The sequence below is a fragment of the Heptranchias perlo genome, chromosome 6, assembly GCF_035084215.1.
Source record: "Heptranchias perlo isolate sHepPer1 chromosome 6, sHepPer1.hap1, whole genome shotgun sequence".
Classification (NCBI taxonomy): Eukaryota; Metazoa; Chordata; class Chondrichthyes; order Hexanchiformes; family Hexanchidae; genus Heptranchias; species Heptranchias perlo.
Genome location: NC_090330.1, coordinates 109845505 through 109865023, shown reverse-complemented (window position 1 = coordinate 109865023; position 19519 = coordinate 109845505). Strand labels below are relative to the sequence as shown.

The window sequence follows — 19519 nt, the reverse complement described above, 5'->3', positions numbered from 1 at the left end:
CAAGATTTTTAATGTATATATCAAAAAATGTGACCTTTTTTTAAAAAAAAACGATTTATTTTCGATCTTTCAGCAGTACCAACAAATTCTTACAGGCGCACAACGACCCGAGTGCGTGCCTGTATTGAGCACTACGCTGAAAATGGTGGACAAAGCGTCAATTTAATCAATACCTTAGTCGCGTGAAGATCAACCGTTTCAAGGAACAACTGTCTGCTCAGCTCCTCCAGAGCATCCACTTCCTGCTGGATAAGTGAGAGATCTGAAGGGAAGCGTTAAAGAAAAGCACCAAATGAGCCCAGCTTGGTGTCGATCAGTTGTTTCTTTAACTGGCGGTGTGACAACGTGGCATGTGCAGGTTGAACAAGTGACGGAAGGAAATGTCTGTAATTCTGAAAAAAGTATTTACAAGAAATGATGGTGTGTACAGTTAACGTACTTAAGAGCACTGTGCACAGTTCTGGTCTCCATATTACAAAAAGGGGTATAGAGGCACCGGAGAAGGTGCAAAAAAAGATTTAGAAGGATGATACCAGAACTGAGAGGTTATAACTATAAGGAAAGACCAAACAGACTGGGGCTCTTTTCTCTGGAAAAAAAGAGAAGGCTGAGGGGTGACCTGATAGAGGTCTTTAAAATTATGAAGGGGTTCGATAGGATAGACGTAGAGAAGATGTTTCCACTTGTGGGGGAGACTAAAACTAGAGGTCATAAATATAAGATAGTCACTAATAAATCCAATAAGGAATTCAGGAGAAACTTCTTTACCCAGAGAATGGGGAGAATGTGGAACTCGCTACCACAAGGAGTGGTTGAGGCGAATAGTATAGATGCATTTAAGGGGAAGCTGGATAAACACATGAGGGAGAAAGGAATAGAAGGTTATGCTGATAGGGTTAGATGAGGTAGGGTGGGAGGAGGCTTGTGTGGAGCATGAACACCGGCATGGACCAGTTGGGCCGAATGGCCTGTTTCTGTGCTGTAATTTCTATGTAATTCAGGGTATATCAGATAACTTTAAAATCCATTCTATGTAAAATAAAAAGGCCCATCCCCTTTCAAGTTACAGACGCGCCATCCCATTTAGTCATCGTAAAAGGATATTTTCACTGTTGGAAGATGATGATGTCACACTTTTGATCATTCCCCAAAATCCTGCAGGCTTATTCTGCACTTCCCCTCTCTGATACATCATCCTCCTGGTCACAGCAATTCTATCAGGGAACGAAACAAGAATTAGAACAGGTCGGATCTCCTACACAGGACAGGCACATTAACAAGCAAAACACAATACCACCAATCAATAATACGGTTATCCAGAGCTCAACAGGACAGACACAGCAAGGGAAAGTGTGGAGACAGAAACTCAGGTCAGAACAAAACCTCACCAGCGTTCCAATGTGATATTCAGTTCTTACGAAGGGTCATCGACCTGAAACATTAACTCTGTTTCTTATTCCACAGATGCTGCCTGACTTGCTGAGTATTTTCAGCATTTTCTGTTTTTATTTCAGATCTCCAGCATCCGCAGTATTTTGCTTATGATATTCAGTGTGTTAGACTCCAGTGCTCCAGGTTGGCGGCAGAGGACAGAATGTGGGGAAGGAAAATGTATTAGACTGAATTATTAGTACATGGAATGCTTTACCGGACATGGCTATTGGGAAATACATTTAGAACATCATTTAAAAAAAAATCGATAACTTTGAAAAGAAAGAATGTATGAGGATATAGTGGAAGACCAGGGAAATGGGAGCCGTGAGCAGTGTGGCAGTATAACGCAGCAAATAGAATGATTCTACAACTCAAGCTAGGTTTCTGCAAAAGCTAGAGAGAGCTATAAGAAACAGAACATTTATTCCATACTCTTTTTCTCCAGAACATTAAAAAAAAATCCCTATCACTTCAATTTGCATGCTGGTTTCAGCCAATGCACATAACATAGACAAGTGTAGGTGCATGGAAAGTCCTGAGGAGTTTACCAGAAACTATTCAACAATAAAATCTAGCAGATTAACTCATCGGGTTATGTGCCTCACCTTCTGGATGTGAGTGGCGGAAGTAGGAGATGGAATCGAAGACTGCTAAACATTTCAAAACAAGGGGCCATAAATATACGATAGTCACCAATAAATCCAATCGGGAATTCAGGAGAAACTTCTTTACGCAGACAGTGGTGAGAATGTGGAACTCGCTACCACAAGGAGTGGTTGAGGCGAATAGCATGGATGCATTTAAGGGGAAGCTCGATAAACACGTAAGGGAGAAAGGAATAGAAGGATATGCTGATAGGGGTAGATGAAGTAGGGAGGGAGGAGGAGGCTCATGTGGAGCATAAACACCAGCATAGACCTGCTGGGCCAAATAGAAATTACAGCACAGAAACAGTCTATGTAATTTTGAACTTTTACAGCTTAGGAAGCCGTTCGGCTCGTCATCTCCGTGCCGGCTCTTGGCTCGAGCAATCCAAATTAATTGCACTGACCTGCTCTGACCTCATAAGACTATCTTCTTCTGCTTCAAATATGAAATCCCTTCCTTCTCCCCAAAAAGTTGCAATGGTCTCAGCTTCAACCAGTCTGTGTGGTAAAGCATCCCATGCTCCAACAAAGCTCTGTTGTAAGAAATTTCTCTCAACTCTTCTCTCACTCTCTTAGTAACAATTTTAAATTGATAACCTTTCATCAATGACTCCCCAAACTAAGGAAGTAATTCCTAATTTTTCTCTCCTCCAGGGAAAGAACTTAAAAAAAAATGTATTTGACCTGTGAACCAAACATTTAATTTGTTTAAAATCAAAAGGTTTGACAATATAATCAGTAAATCGTTCTGTGGTTTCTAAACAAAAACTGTGCAATCACACATTGACTGAATAGGTCTGTAGTAAAAAGTGACATTTTAAAACAAGCTGTGACATTACATATGAAATTGACGGGTAGGATAAGACCAGCTGGTCCATCAAGTCTGTCTCACACCCCACGATGGCCGGAGAATCGTGACCACACACTTCCTCCCTCCCCCTCCCCCTCCCCCATTCTTTGAGAAAGCCATCTCACAAACATTGTACCTGTGGCCCAAATTTTGTCAGGGGTTACCAGGGTGCCTGAGGACCAGGGAATACAGAACCAGGGACTCAGCTGCCCGCAAAGCTCCCAAAAGATGACAATGATGCATCTTTAAATGGCATGCTTGGTCAGGTTCACGAGAACTTTACTTAGTCACAAACACGTACTTTAAAGGGGGATTTTAAAATGTTTGGCAAATCAATCTCTTTTGTTGACAAGTGTGGATCCTTTCGTCATTGGCGTGATGTCACAATAAAAACACACGACTTTCCTCCCTTTCAACAACAACTTGCACTTATATAGCGCCTTTAACGTATTAAAATGACACAGGAGCGATTATCAGACAAAATTTGACACCGAGCCACATAAGGAGATATTAGGACAGATGACCAAAAGCTTGGTCAAAGAGGTAGGTTTTAAGGAGCATCTTAAAGGAGGAGAGGTTTAGGGAGGGAATTCCAGAGCTTAGGGCCTCGGCAGCTGAAGGCACGGCCGCCAATGAAGGAGTGAAGGAAATCGGGGATGCACAAGAGGCTAGAATTTGAGGAGTGCAGAGATCCCGGAGGGTTGTCGGGCTGGAGGAAGTTAGAGAGATAGGGAAGGGAGTGGCTATGGAGGGATTTGAACACAAGGATTAGAGTTTTAAAATCGAGGCATTGCCGGCCCGGGTAGGTCAGCGAGCACAGGGGGTGATGGATGAGCGGGACTTGGTGCCAGTTAGGATACGGGGCAGCAGAGTTTTGGATCAGCTGAAGTTTACAGAGGGTGGGAGGGGGCAGGCCGGCCAGGTGAGCATTTGGAATAGTCAAGTCTGGAGGTAACAAAAGCACAAGACAAGCCTTCGCACAATGGTTCAGTTGCTGAAGTCCAGCCATTCAGACAAGAATCTCCAAGGACCCAATTCCCAGTATGTGCGGAGTTAGTTAATCTTGGTTGGGGCACAACAGTTGGAGGATGGTACAGTTGGTTTCTGGGCCACAGGGAAGATCAGCTCGTGTTCCTGCTACGGACAGTGGTCCCGTTGGAAGTCGCCCATGCGCGGAAGTTATGCGAGGAGAGGATGAGGTTTGCCCTCGCAGATGAAGAGTGTACCGAGCCTCACTTAAGAATGGCCAATTGGATGAAGTGCTAAAGGCCAACCCGCACCGATGGAATCATACAGCATGAATCGTGATACGAGCAAGGGAGAAAACTGGCCGCTTTTTAAAACCCGTACCACACCGACACGTCACGTGTTCAAGTCCTACCTCTCTCCACAGAACGCTGCCTGACCTGCTGAGGGTTGCCAGCATTTTCTGTTTTTATTTCAAGTCCCACCATTGTTACACTAAATTCAGCTGCCAAATTTATGACATGACAGTATCAGCAAAGCTCGTACTGAGGAGCACCTCGAGGTATCAGGCAGTTTTTAAAGCTTGTCAATTACAGTGATCTACACAATGTGGATTATTGTGTGAGAGACGTGTGGGAGGGGGAAAATTCCTGTGGCGGATTATGAAAATATTTTAAAAGGAACAGGACTACTTTGGGATTTCCCCTGCCCATTAGACTATCTGATTAACCAATGATGCTTGAAGTATAATGTGACTAGGTCGAGTTTAAATCTCAACATATAATAGTCCTCTTAATTCAAATGATTTGATCATTCATTTTTTGGCATTAAATTCCCACATGGCTGTGTTATTTACAAAAGAACTTGCATTTATATAGCACTTTTCACGAACTCAGGACGTCCCAAATGCTTTACAGACAATTAATTACTTTTGAAGCGTAGTCACTGTTGTAATGTAGGAAACGCGGCAGCCAATTTACGCACAGCAAGATCCCACAAACAGCAATGAGACAGATAACCAATTAAACTTTAAAAAAAAAATTGATGTTGGTTGAGGGATGAATATTGGCCCAGGACACCGGGGAGAACTCTCCTGCTCTTCTTCGAAAAGGTGCCATGGGATCTTTTACGTTCACCTGAGAGAGCAGACGGGGCCTCGGTTTAGTTTCATCTGAAAGATGGCAGCCTAGATTACGGGCTCAAGTCTCTGGAGTGGGACTTGAACCCACGACTTCTGACTCAGAGGGGAGAGTGATACCACTGAGTCATAGAATGGTTACAGCACAGAAGGAGGCCATTCGGCCCGTCAAGTCTGTGCCGGCTCTCTGCAATCCAGCGAATCCCTGCCCTTTGCCCAGCCCTACAAATTTTTTTCTTTCAAGTACTTATCCAATTCCCTTTTGAAAGCCACGATTGAATCTGCTTCCACCACCCTTTCAGGCAGTGCAATTCCAGATCAGAACCACTCGCTGCGTACAAATGTTTTTCCTCATGTCGCCTTTGGTTCTTTTGCCAATCACCTTAAATCGGTGTCCTCTGGTTCTTGACCCTTCTGCCAATGGGAATAGCTTCTCTCTATCTACTCTATCTAGACCCCTCATGATTTTGAATACCTCTATCAAATCTCCTCACAACCTTCTATGCTCGGAGAACAACCCCAGCTTATCCAGTCTCTCCACATAACTGAAGTCCCTCATCCCTGGAATCATTCTAGTAAATCTTTTCTGCGCCCTCTCCGAGGCCTTCACATCTTTCCTAAAGTGCGGTGCCCAGAATTGGGCACAATATCCCAGTTGTAGTCAAACCAGTGTTTTATAAAGGTTCATCATAAATTCCTTTTGTACTCTTTGCCTCTATTTATAAAGCCCAGGATCCCATATGCTTTTTTTAACTGCTTTCTCAACCTGCCCTGCCACCTTTAACGACCTGTACGCATATATCCCCTACGTCGCTTAATTCAAATTATTGCTCAATTCAATTTTTAATTGCAAAAAATGAATCAGCAGACAGTATTTAATGCAGATGTTTAAAAGGTCCACCAGCGTTAGAAAATTCTGCTTTTAAACAAACTGGATCATGGTCCAAATCCAGGATTCCAATCAACTGAAAGTCAGCTGAAACCTTTTCAAGATTAGTCTGCACAGTCTCGTCCTCCCATATTTGTTTATCTTTGAAGCATTTGAACAATGACCTTTCAAGTCCATCTTCAGCTGTTGAAATCCATTACTCTCCTCACCTCCCAAGGCTGGAAAATTCCACTGGCTAGTTAGCCAGAGGAAATTAATGTTCAGCTTTAGTAACCTGGGAAACAAAGCATCCAGCTTTTACACCCACTTATGCCTCCACTGCTATCTGTAAAAGGAATTCTGCAGGGGAATCTCCTACACAGGCAGTGTCCTTCCAAAGAGGTAAAACCCCCTCTTCAATAGTACGTATATTTATTAAAGAAGAATGCGTTTCACCATCACTATTGCTTTTAAAAAATTAAAGAATTATGTGGACAGACTGCAGAAGGGATTGTTTTGCTTACAGCAGAGAAGGTTAAGGGGAGATTTAATAGAGGTGTTCAAAATAATGAAGGGTTTTGATAGAGTAAATAAGGAGAAACTGTTTCCACTGGCAGGAGGGTCGGTAACCAGAGGACACAGATTTAAGATAATTGGCAAAAGAACCAGAGGGGAGATGAAGAGAATTTTTTTTTTAACGCACCAAGTTGTTATGATCCGGAATGCGCTGCCTGAAAGGGCGGTGGAAGCAGATTCAATAATAACTTTCAAAAGGGAATTGGATATATACCTGAAAATGATGAATTTACAGGGTAATGGGGAAAGAGCAGGAGGGTGGGACGAATTGGATAGCTCTTTCAAAGAGCCGGCATAGACACAATGGGCCGAATGGCCTTCATCAGTGCTGTATGATTCTATGATTAGTTCCCTATTGATTTATTTCATCCAGTCATTTAATTTGTTTTAATTGGGACATCCTGAGGTTGTGAAAGGCACGATGTAAATGCATGGTCTTCCTTTCTTGATATAAATGTAAATTTGTTATTTCTTAACTAACCAGTATGCACTATAGTACTGAAAAATGCATGCGTTCATACTTTATATTTCCTTACTTATTGTAAAAGGAAGAATGTGAAATGTTCTGCAAATCACACTCTGAAAAGACACAGTACTTTAGATAGTCCAATCTCTTCAATCATGAAACTGAAAATTTCAGCTTTTAACAAATGTCACAACTTTGACTTAAAATATTGTTACCCTTTTTTCCTTCCCATTGTTTTGTCATTTCCAGTTCAACAGTTTGTTTCTTCACCCTTTCTGATTCCAGGGTGTTTAAAGGCTCTGCAAAGTTAGTCTGATATCTACAGTAACAAGTTCTTTGTGCAACTAAACTACTTGAAACTGTAATGTAGGTCACAGACGTACGCTACAAGGTAAGCACCTTAAAACCGCAATGATCTGAGAATGAGCACTTCCTGCAAAACTATAAATGATGCAAAATAAAAAGTGATAAACTTTCAGATTCCAGTTGCAATGCAGATAAACCACATCCCGTCAAAAATTGCATACTGCCCCATGGCAATATTACGCACATTATTGAGAATATCAGTAGAGGGATAAGCAATTAAACCATAAGTTAAAGAAAGTGGTCACAACTGGGTTTGTGAGCCAGGTGCACAAGAAGTCCCAAAAAGAGAAAGGTTTGTAGATAATTTAAAAAGCAGCTGACTATTACAGGAACAGAAAATGCACACACAGATACGACATTTTCGAAGAAGAGCAGGGGAGTTCTCCTCAGTGTCCTGGCCAATATTTATCTCTCAACCAACAGATTATTTGTGATGTGGAGATGCCGGTGATGGACTGGGGTGGACAAATGTAAGGAATCTTACAACACCAGGTTATAGTCCAACAATTTTATTTTAAAATCACAAGCTTTCGGAGATTATCCCCTTCGTCAGGTGAGTGAGTGAATAAGAGAAAAATCTTTTTTAAACAGCGAGTGGTTAGGACCTGGAATCTACTGCCTGAAAGGATGGTGGAAGCAGTGCATTCCAGATCCCAATCACTCGCTGTGTAAAAAAGCTTGTCCTCATGTCACCTCTGGTTCTTTTGCCAATCACCTTAAATCTATGTCCTCTGGTTCTTGGCCCCTCTGCCAATGGGAACTGTTTCTCTCTATCTACTCTGTCTAGACCCTTCATGATTTTGAATACCTCGATCAAATCTCCATGCAACCTTCTCTGTTCCAAGGAGAACAACACCAGCTTCTCCAGTCTATCCATGTAACTAAAGTCCCTCATCCCTGGAATCATTCTAGTAAATCTTTTCTGCACCCTTTACACCTTTCCTAAAGTGCGGTGCCCAGAACTGGACACAATACTCCAGTTGTGGTCGAACCAGTGTCTTATAAAGGTTTATCATGACTTCCTTGCTTTTGTACTCTATGCCTCTATTTATAAAGCCCAGGATCCCGTATGCTTTTTTAACCGCTTTCTAAACCTGCTCTGCCACTTTCAACGATTTGTGCACATATACCCCCAGATCTCTCTGTTCCTGTACCCCTTTTAGAATTGTGTCCTCTAGTTTATATTGCCTCTCCAGGGATTCTGGAAAACTATTTCCTCTGATGGGGGAATCCAGAACAAGAGAGCACAATCTTCAAATCAGGAAGCACTTTTACACTCCAAAGGTGATAGAAATTTGAAACTCTCTCCCCCAAAAGACTGTGGATGCTGGGTCAGTAGAAAGCAAGACTGAGATCGACATTTTTATTAGGTAAGGGTATCAAGGAATATGGATCAAATGCAGATAAATGGGGTTGAGATACAGATCAGCCATGTTCTAATTGAATGGTGGAACAGGCTCCAGATTCTAGAGCGGTCCCAATGGATTGCAAGGTAGCAAATGTTACCCTACTATTCAAGAAGGGAGAGAGAGAGAAAACAGGGAACTGCAGGCCAGTTAGCCTGACATCGATCGTTGGGAAAATACTGGAATCCATTATTAAGGAAGTGGTAACAGTGCACTTATGAAAGGTTTTATGAAAGGGAAATAGTGTTTGACAAATTTTTATGAGGGTGTAACTAGCAGGGTAGATAAAAGTGAACCAGTGGATGTAGTATATTTGAATTTTCAAAAGGCATTTGATAAGGTGCCACGTAAAAAGTTGTCACACAAGGTAAGAGCTCATGGGGTTGGGAGTGATATATTGGCATGGACAGAGGATCGGTTAACAGACAGACGAGAGAGAGTAGGAAAAAACGGGTCATTTTCGCGATGGCAGGCTGTAATAAGTGGGCTGTCGCAAGGATCGGTGCTTGGGCCTCAGCCAGCTACAACCTCTATTAATGACTTAGTTGAGTGCAATGTATCCAAGTTTGTTGTTGATACAAAGCTCGATGGGAAAGTAAGCTGTGGAGGAGGACACAAAGAGATATAGTCAGGTTAAGTGAATGGGCAAGAAGGTGGTAGATGGAATACAATGTGGGGAAGTGTGAGGTGGGAAAAACACAAAAACAGAATTTTTTTAAATGGCGAGAAACTATTAAATGTTGGTGTTCAGAGGGATTTAGGTGTCTTCGTACACGAAACACAGAAAGTTAACATGCAGGTAAAGCAAGAAATTAGGAAGGCAAATGGTATCTTGGCCTTTACTGCGAGGGGGTTGGAGTACAAGAGTAAGGAAGTCTTGCTGCAATTGTACAGGGCTTTGGTGAGACCACAGCTGGAGTACTGTGTGCAGTTTTGATCTCCTTATCTAAGGAAGGATATACTTGCCTTAGAGGCGGTGCAACAAAGGTTCACTAGATTGATTCCTGGGATGAGAGGATTGTCCTATGAGGAGAGATTGAGTAGAATAGGCCTATACTCTCTGGAGTTTAGAAGAACGAGAGGTGAACTCATTGAACATATAAGATTCTAAAAGGGCTTGACAGGGTAGATGCTGAGAGGATGTTTCCCCTGGCTGGAGAGTCTAGAACTAGGGGGCATAGTCACAGGATAAGGGGTCGGACCTTTAAGACTGAGATGAGGAGGAATTTCTTCACCCAGAGGGTTAATATTTGGAATTCTCTACCCCAGAGGGCTGTGGATGCTCAGTCGTTGGGTATATTCAAGACTGGGATCGATAGATTTTTGGACTGTAGGGGAATCATGGGATATGGGGATTGGGCAGGAAAGTGGAGTTGAGGGCGAAGATCAGCCATGATCTTATTGAATGGCGGAGCAAACTCGTGGGGCCATAAGGCCTATTCCTGCTCCTATTTCGTATGTTCGAGGGGCTGAATGGCCTCCTCCTGTTCCCTTGAGTAGTTGCCGCTAATGGCTCAATAGCGCCACCAGCAGGAAATTAGTAGTATAACAGCCAGTTGTATCGTCATCTTAAAATTCAGAAACACTTAATTAACATGGTGAAACTAAATGCGCATGAATATTAAGATGGACGTACTAGTGTCTGCAAAGTAAGTGACAGCTAGTGATACAACATCAGTACTATAATGGATCTATTATTCAAACCACTTTGGGCAATACAAATACACAGCAAGTTTCTCGTACTGCTTAGACCTACCAAATGTACTTCCTTCAGTAATTGATATAGTCACTCTTGCATACTTCGGCCATAATGCCATATGTGTTTACATCCTTAGACAGGAAAGCACATTATTGTACAATATTACTGAGGGCAAAATATAAATTGAACTGTAAAGTATCTTAAATACTAGTTGATCTTAGGAGATACGACAGATGAAGGATATGGATTTCTTATAGGACAGTGTTGTCCAATAGAAATTGCTGACTGGCCACTGCGTTAGGGTCAGGGCGACACTGTTTTAGCCGCACGCACTAATTTTAGTGGAAAATGGCTTTCACATACTCACACAATACGGGTAAATATAGGAACATAGGAACAGGAGGAGGCCATTCAGTCCCTCAAATCTGTTACACCATTCAATTAGATAATGGCTCATCTGTATCTTAACTCCATCTACCCCCCTTGTTCTGTAACCCTTAAAACTCTTACCTAAAAAAATCTATCAATCTCAGTTTTGAAATTTTCAATTGACCCCCAGTCTCAACAGCTTTTTGGGGGAAGAGAGTTCCAGATTTCTACTCCCCTTTGTGTGAAGAAGTGCTTCCTGACATCTGTGGCCTAGCTCTAATTTTAAGGTTATGTCCCCATGTTCGGGACTCCCCCACCAGAGGAAAAAGTTTCTCTCTATCTACCCTATCAAATCCTTTAATCATCTTAAACACTTCGATTAGATCACCCCCTTAATCTTCTATACTTGAGGCTAGTTTAACCCATGTACTTCACATGTACATTTACTTAACAAACATCTACCACCATTTAGTACCGATATTTTCAACAACAACTTGCATTTATATAGCGCCTTTAACATAGTAAAACATCCCATAGCGCTTCACAGGACAATTATCAGACAAATGTAACACCGAGCCTAAGAACGTAAGAAATAGGAGCAGGAGTAGGCCATACGGCCCCTCGAGCCTGCTCCGCCATTCAATAAGATCATGGCTGATCTTTGACCTCAACTCCACTTTCCCGCCCGATCCCCACATCCCTCGATTCCCCTACAGTCCAAAAATCTATCTATCTCAGCCTTGAATATACTCAACCACTCAGCATCCACAGCCCTCTGGGGTAGAGAATTCCAAAGATTCACAACCCTCTGAGTGAAGAAATTCCTCCTCATCTCAGTCTTAAATGGCCGACCCCTTATCCTGAGACTATAACCCCCAGTTCTAGACTCTCCAGCCAGGGGAAACATCCTCTCAGCATCTACCCTGTCAAGCCCCCTCAGAATCTTATATGTTTCAATGCGATCACCTCTCATTCTTCTAAACTCCAGAGTGTATCGGCCCATTCTACTCAATCTCTCCTCAAAAGGACAACCCTCTCATCCCAGGAATCAATCTAGTGAACTTTCATTGCACCGCCTCTAAGGCAAGTATATCCTTCCTTCGATAAGGAGACCAAAACTGTACGCAGTACACCAGGTGAGGTCTCACCAAAGCCCTGTACAATTGTAGTAAGACTTCCTTACTCTTGTACTCCAATCCCATTGCAATAAAGGCCAACATGCCACTTGCCTTCCTAATTGCTTGCTATACCTGCGCGCTAACTTTTTGTGTTTCTTTTATAACAACACCCAAGTCTCGCTGAACACCAACATTTAATAGTTTCTCACCATTTAAAAAAATTCTGTTTTTCTATTCTTCCTACCAAACATTATAACAGGTGACCAAAAGCTTGGTGAAAGAGGTGGGTTTTAAGGAGCAACTTAAAGGAGGAGAGAGAGGCGGAGAGTTTTGGGGAGGGAATTCCAGAGGTCTAGACGGTTGAAGACATCGTTGCCTACTGTTCAAAGGCTGCATTTTTCCAAACAGAACCTTGAGGACCCAGTCCTGGGCCTTTCTCCCAAAGTAGTGCTGTAAAGAAAAGCTGTTCTTCCCTCCGACAATTCCTACCTCCTCTTCTTGCTCACGATCATGTCCATCGTCTGCAGCAGTCGTCTCTCTAGTGCAAGGATGTCACTGTCAGTCACATTTCTTGGGAGGGGACAAAAAAAGAGCAAACGGCACATTATTAAACTCAGATACGAGTCAAAGTGGGGGTCTAATCAGCTCCCGTCAAGATACTTCATCACAACACGGTACAAGAACTGATGGTAGAAGATAACTCATAATATGGTACATGGGTTAAAGCTGCAAGTTTTGAAATTTCACTGGAGCGAAAGATCTTCAAGTATGGCCCATACAGCAGATTTTTAAAAATATTTATAATCATAGAATCTTACAGCACAGAAAGAAGCCATTCAGCCCACCGTGTCTGTGCCTCTTTGAAAGAGCTATCCCATTAATCCCACTCCCCCTGCTCTCTCCCCATAGCCCTGCAAATTTTTCCTTTTCAAGTATTTATCTAATTCCTTTTTGAAAGTTACTATTGAATCTGCTTCCACCGCCCTTTCAGGCAGCGCATTCCAGATCGTAACAACTCGCTGCATTAAATAAAAATTGTCCTCATCTCCCCTCTGGTTCTTTTGCCAATTACCTTAAATCTGTGTCCTCTGGTTACCGACCCTCAAATATGAAGATTTTTATATTAAAAAAAAAAGTTGATACCAAATTTCACTTAAAAAAAAAATCACTGTTCTACTGAAAATAATGGAAACCAGCTGATCTTCTGTTGCATTGCTGAGGCAAAAAGAAAATCTCTCTATTGCTGTAACTGTCTCGCTACTCAACTCCCGCTCTTTCTTTCTTTCACCCTTTGTGTCTCCCTCTTTCTCCGTGTATGCTTCTCTTGTCTCTAATCGTGTCAGACTCTTATTTCCCTCTTCTGTAAGTCTCTCTGTAAATACACTTCTCTGTGTACGTCCCTCACTGATTTATTCAATTTGCACGCTTTACCGTGTAAGAAAATAGCAGCTAAGCCCAGAACCTCATTCTTTCACTAACGTTATACTCCATACATCACGATTAAGGTTATTCATTTAAAGAGCGTAAATCACTAAGGATATTACCCCTTCCAGACTATTAGCTGGAACCACACGGCCTCTACCTTGCTACGTCCTGTAAGTAAAACCTCCAAAAGTCTTGTAGCTCTTCTGAATTAGTTGAAGCAATATTTTATTATTTGTTCTCGGCATTTATTGCCCATCCCTAGTTGGTGGGCTTTGGCCTCGAATCGCTCATGGTGCTCCCACAGTGCTGTTAGATAATGAATTCCTGGATTTTGACCCAGTGATGATGAAGGGACTGCGATACACGTCCGGGTCTGAATGGCGTGCGACTTGGAGGAGAACTTGGGAGGTGACGGTGTTTCCAGGACGTTGCTGGTCCTGGTGGTAGAGGGCGCGGGGAAGTGAGATGCTGTCGCAGAGGTGAGTTGCTGCAGTGCATCCCAAAGATCGTACGTACGGCAACCACAGTGCAGAGGACAGGGTAGAAAAGAGTTCAGTTGGCAGGGCCACCAATCAAGCTTTGTCCTGGATGGTGTCGTGCTTCTCGAGTCTTATTGCGGTTACACCATTCCAGGCGAGTGGTGAATATTCCAGCACACTCCTGACTTAAGCCTCCTCTGCCCTGCACGTTTTCCCTTCCCTTCCTCGTGGTTGGATTTTCTTCACCGAGGGGGGATAAGATGGTCGAGCCTTCAGGAACTCAAGGGAGCTTTTTGGTCTCAGTGGGTGACTGGGGGGGGATGAGGGGGATGCTCAGAATTTCTGGCTCGGCGGGGGCCCGGCTCGCGGCCAGCAGACACAGACGTTCGCCAGCGTGATAGGCGGCAATTGAACGCTGCGTAAATCCGTTGATTCAGGCTTGGCCGAAACTATAGGCTCTCCACCCAGGGAGGGAATGCATCACTATGAACATTGTCTGTCCTGTTGATGGATGGGTGGAGAGGGGAGCTTTTATTGTCAGAAAGAACGCAGACCGCTCGAAATTGAAGATGGAGCAACGGACATCAAAATTAAGTGGTAATTTAAATGGGTTAAGTCCAACAAATGATTCCTAAAGTAATGATGGTGGAGTTTGAAGGTACTATGGGGCTTTCCAGTAACCAATCACCTGCGTCCTCACCTCAGAAAGTATGACATGTACGTATATGGACAATTCACCGCACCAAAGCCTGACAACAGCGCCATTAGGGTGACACCAATGACCCCAACTCTACTGATCAATTGTTCGATTGATAGAATACCTGACGGAGAGAAAGAAAACAAATCCAACATAAATGGATTTGCATGTTAAAGGTGCAAGATTTTTAAAAATTTCTCCATGCCACATTACTAGAAATCGCAAAAATTCACCTGTACCGATTTTACAACTAGCCCAGATAAACAAAGAAAACCCAATAAACCCTTGACTTAAGATATAACCGCTAGAAGATGTCAGAATGGTTTTAAAAATATACACTTGAGATTATTCTGAAGTAGAAATAAAATGACTGTTTTAATATTACCATTGAAAGAACATTGCGATGTATCGAGAAAATTGACAGGGGACAGACATTTTAGCATTGGGTTTACACTCACAACTAATCTCCTTAAGTTATCAATCTCAGCTGTATCACTGTGGGGAAGCAGCCCCAGGTAATACCTAGGAGCAGGTCACGGCCTGCCCTCTCTGCTACGTGCACACCAAAGATACACTTATTTTGGTGTAAAAATGTGACTCATTTGGATGTATGTCACTCTTTTAAAAAAAAAATTATGAAGACAGCTCCGATTGTGTCAATGGGCCTACGGTCTGTCTCTCGGACATAAATCTCAGCAAATTTCCCCCGGCGTTGACAGCTCTCCACGAGAATATGCACGCAATTGTAAAATAACATATCGCGTCACAACGGCACCTCCTAACATGTTTTCCATTTGCTACACCAGCCATTTCGGGGCTTGAGTGAGATTTGCCAGCTTGCGGCAAGTTGGGAACTTGGTGGGCCGTGCTCGATTGGAGCTGGGTGGAGTTTGCTCAAACTCGTTTCTCTTACAGGTCAACAAACGAGAGACTTTCCTCCCACTATAGTCTGGGCTGGATTTGGACCCAAGACCCAGGGGTAGAAGCCCATGTTCCATCCAATCTCCCCGCCACTAGATCTACAAAAGCTATGAAATCACAAGATTTCAAGGGGCCTTTTTCACGTGTAGTAGTGGAGCGGTTACAGTCCTGGACTAGCAATGCAGGGGTCCAGGGTTCAGATCTCACCATCTCGAGTTGTGAAGTTTGAATTCGATAAAATCTGGTAAATGAATGGTTGGTATCAGAGAAATTACTGTGAAAGCTGCTGGTAAAAACCCAACTGGTTCATTAACTTCCTTCCGGGAAGGGAACCTCCCAACCCGCTAACCGGTCTGGCCTACAAGTGACTCCTGTCCCATACTAGCTGCTTGAATGTTAAAACCCTCTGAAGCGACCTAGCAAGCCACTCAGTTGTAACACGACGGTTTCAAAAGAACGCACAGTGCCATTTTCACATGCCAACAAATGCTGCCCTTGTGGGGGGGGGGAGCAAAAAGGAAGGTGGTAGTATAGGCTACAGCATAGTTAGGGGGATAGATACTGTTCTCTGCAGCCAGGAGCATGAGTCCCGGAGGCTGTGTTGCCTATCCGGTACCAGGGTTAAGGACATCTCCTCCGGACTGGAGAGGAACTTGGAGTGGGAGGGGGAGGATCCAGTTGTCGTGGTCCACGTAGGTACCAACGACATAGGTAAGACTAAGAAAGAGGTTCTGCTGAGAGAGTTTGAGCAGCTGGGGACTAAATTAAAAAGCAGAACCACAAAGGGAGTAATCTCTGGATTATTACCTGAGCCTCAAGCAAATTGGCACAGGGTAAATAAGATCAGAGATGAATGCGAGGCTCAAAGACTCGTGTGGGAGAAGTAGGTTTCGATTCATGGGGCACTGGCACCAGTACTGGGGAAAGAGGGAGCTGTTCCGTTAGGACAGGCTTCACCTGAACCATACTGGGACCAGTGTTCTGGCGAATCGAATAACCAGGGCTGTAGATAGGGCTTTAAACTAAATGATGGGGTGGGAGGAAATTTAGAATGTTGAAGAGAAAGGACAAGGAAGTAGTACAGGGAAGAGATAGGGGTAATGATAACCAGAGTGCGACAGGAAGGGACAGAGCGAACAAACATAAGAGTGCACCAACAAATGGGGTCAGAGTAGGAAAAAATGGTAAAAGACAAAATTAAAGGTTCTTTATCTGAATGCGCGCAGCATTCGTAACAAGATAGATGAATTGATGGCACAAATAGAAACAAATGGGTATGATCTCGTTGCCATCACAGAGACGTGGTTGCAAGGTGACAAAGGTCGGGAACTGAATATTCAGAGGTATCTGACGTTTCGGCAGGATAGGAAGAAAGGTAAAGATGGTGGGGTAGCTCTGTTAATAAAGGATGAAATTAGTACAATAGTGAGAAATTATCTTGGCTCAGAAGATCAAGAAGGTAGAATCAATTTGGGTGAAATAGCAAGGGAAAGAAATCACTGGTGGGAGTAGTCTATAGGCCCCCTAACAGTAGCTACACAGTAGGGCAAAATATAAATCAAGAAATAAGGGGGGCTTGTAAAAAAGGTAATGCAATAATCATGGGCGATTTTAACTTTCATATAGATTGGAGAAATCAAACTGGCAAAAGCGGCCCTGAGGATGAGTTCATAGAGTGTATTCGGGACTGTTTCTTAGAACAAAACATTTTGGAACCAACCAGGGAACAGGCCATTTTAGATCTGGTAATGGGTAATGAAACAGGATTAATTAATGACCTCAAAGAAAAGGATCCCTTAGGAAATAGTGATCATAATATGATAGACTTTCACATCCAATTTGAGAGTGAGGATCTTGGATCTGAAACTACTGTATTAAACCTAAATAAGGGCAATTACAATGGCATGAGGACAGAGTTGGCTAAAGTGGACTGGGAAAACAGATTTGAAGGTATGACGGTGGATAAGCAGTGGCAGACATTTAAAAAGATATTTTACGACTCTCAACAAAAATATATCCCAGTAAGGAGGAAAGACTCCACGAGAAGGGTGTACCAACCATGGCTAATTAAGGAAGTTAAGGATGGTACCAAGTTAGAAGAAAAGGCATACAATGTGGCAAAGATTAATGGTAAGCCTGAAGATTGGGAAAACTTTAGAAACCAGCAAAGGATGACTAAAAGAATAATAAAGAGGGAGAAAATAGATTATGAGAGTAAACTAGCAGGAAATATAAAAACTGACAGTAAGAGCTTTTACAAGTGTATAAAAAGGAAGAGAGTAGCTAAAGTAAACATTGGTCCTTTAGAGGATGAGACTGGGGAAATAATAATGGAAAACAAGGAAATAGCAGAAGCATTAAACAGATATTTTGTATCTGTCTTCACTGTAGAAGACGCTGAAAGCATACCAATAATCGTAGATAATCAAGGGGCAAAGGGGAGAGAGGATCCAAAAACAATCACTATCACTAGAGAAAAGGTACTAGGTAAACTAATGGGTCTAAAGGCTGACAAGTCCCCTGGACCTGATGGCTTGCATCCGAGGGTCTTAAAAGAAGTGGCTAGAGAGATAGTGGATGCATTGGTTGTAATCTTCCAAAATTCACTAGATTCTGGAAAGGTCCCAGAGGATTGGAAAGCCACAAATGTAACGCCCCCATTGAAGAAAGGAAGGAGACGGAAAGCAGATAATTATAGGTCAATTAGCCTAACATCTGTCATTGGGAAAATGCTAGAATCGATTATTAAGGATGCAGTAGCAGGACATTTAGAGACACAAAATAAAATCAAGGAGAGTCAACATGGTTTTATGAAAGGGAAATCATGTTTGACAAATTTATTAGAGTTCTTTGAGGAAGTAACGGGCAGAGTGGATAAAGGGAAATCAGTAGATGTAGTTTATTTAGATTTCCAAAAGACATTTGATAAGGTGCCACATAAAAGGTTACTGCACAAGATAAGAGCTCATGGGGGTAATATATTAGCATGGATAGAGGATTGGCTAACTAACAGAAAACAGAGATTCGGGATAAAGGGGTCATTTTCAGGATGGCAATCTGTAACTAGTGGGGTGCCGCAGGGCTCAGTGCTGGGGCCTCAACTATTTACAATATATATCAATGACTTGGATGAAGGAAGCGAGTGTACTGTGGCCAAATTTGCTGATGATACAAAGATAGGTGGAAAAGTAAGTTGTGAGGAGGACAAAGTGTCTGCAAAGAGATGTTGACAGGTTAAGTGAGTGAGCAAAAATTTGGCAGATGGAATATAATGTGGGAAAATGTGAAGTCACCACTTTGGTAGGAAGAATAAAAAAGCAAAATATTATATAAATGGAGAAAGACTACAGAATGCTGCAGTACAGAGGGATTTGGGTGCCCTCATACATGAAACATAAAAAGTTAAGCGTACAGGTGCAGCAGGTAATTGGGAAGGCAAATGGAATATTGGCCTTTATTTCAAGGGGGATGGAGTATAAAAGCAGGGAAGTCTTGCTACAAGTGTACAAGGTGCTGGTGAGACCACTCCTAGAGTACTGCGTACAGCTTTGGTCACCTTATTTAAGGAAGGATATACTTGCATTGGAGGCAGTTCAGAGAAGGTTCACTAGGTTGATTCCGGGTATGGAAGGGTTTTCTTATGAGGAAAGATTGAGCAGGTTGGGCCTATACTCACTGGAATTTAGAAGAACGAGAGGAGATTTTAGTGAAACGTATAAGATTCTGAGGGGGCTTGACAGGGTGAATGCTGAGAGAATGTTTCCCCTCATAGGGGAATCTAGAACTAGGGGGCATAGTTTCAGAATAAGGGGTCGCCCATTTAAGATGGAGAGGAGGAGAAATTTCTTCTCTCAGAGGGTTGTGAATCTTTGGAATTCTTTGCCCCAAAGAGCGGTGGAGGCTGAGTCATTGAATATATTCAAGGCTGAGTTGGACAAATTTTTGATCAGCAAGGGAGTCAAAGGATATGGGGAAAGGGTGGGAAAGTGGAGTTGAGGCCAGGATCAGATCAGCCATAATCTCATTGAATGGCGGAGCTGGCTCAAAGGGCCAAATGACCTACTCTTGCTCCTATCTCTTATGTTCTTATGCCC

General features: G+C 42.8%; 1 protein-coding gene across 1 annotated transcript in view; it reads right to left on the bottom strand.

The window, feature by feature from the left end:
* The window catches only part of si:ch73-390b10.2 (Golgi pH regulator), a 59104-nt gene that overhangs the window by 25173 nt on the left and 14412 nt on the right, over positions 1-19519 (bottom strand). The window contains exons 6-9 of the mRNA XM_067986617.1: positions 14508-14628; positions 12393-12473; positions 1105-1214; positions 174-262 (exon numbers count right to left, since the gene is read on the bottom strand). Coding sequence (XP_067842718.1) covers positions 174-262; positions 1105-1214; positions 12393-12473; positions 14508-14628 — 401 coding nt within the window. The remainder of the gene's footprint in view (positions 1-173; positions 263-1104; positions 1215-12392; positions 12474-14507; positions 14629-19519) is intronic.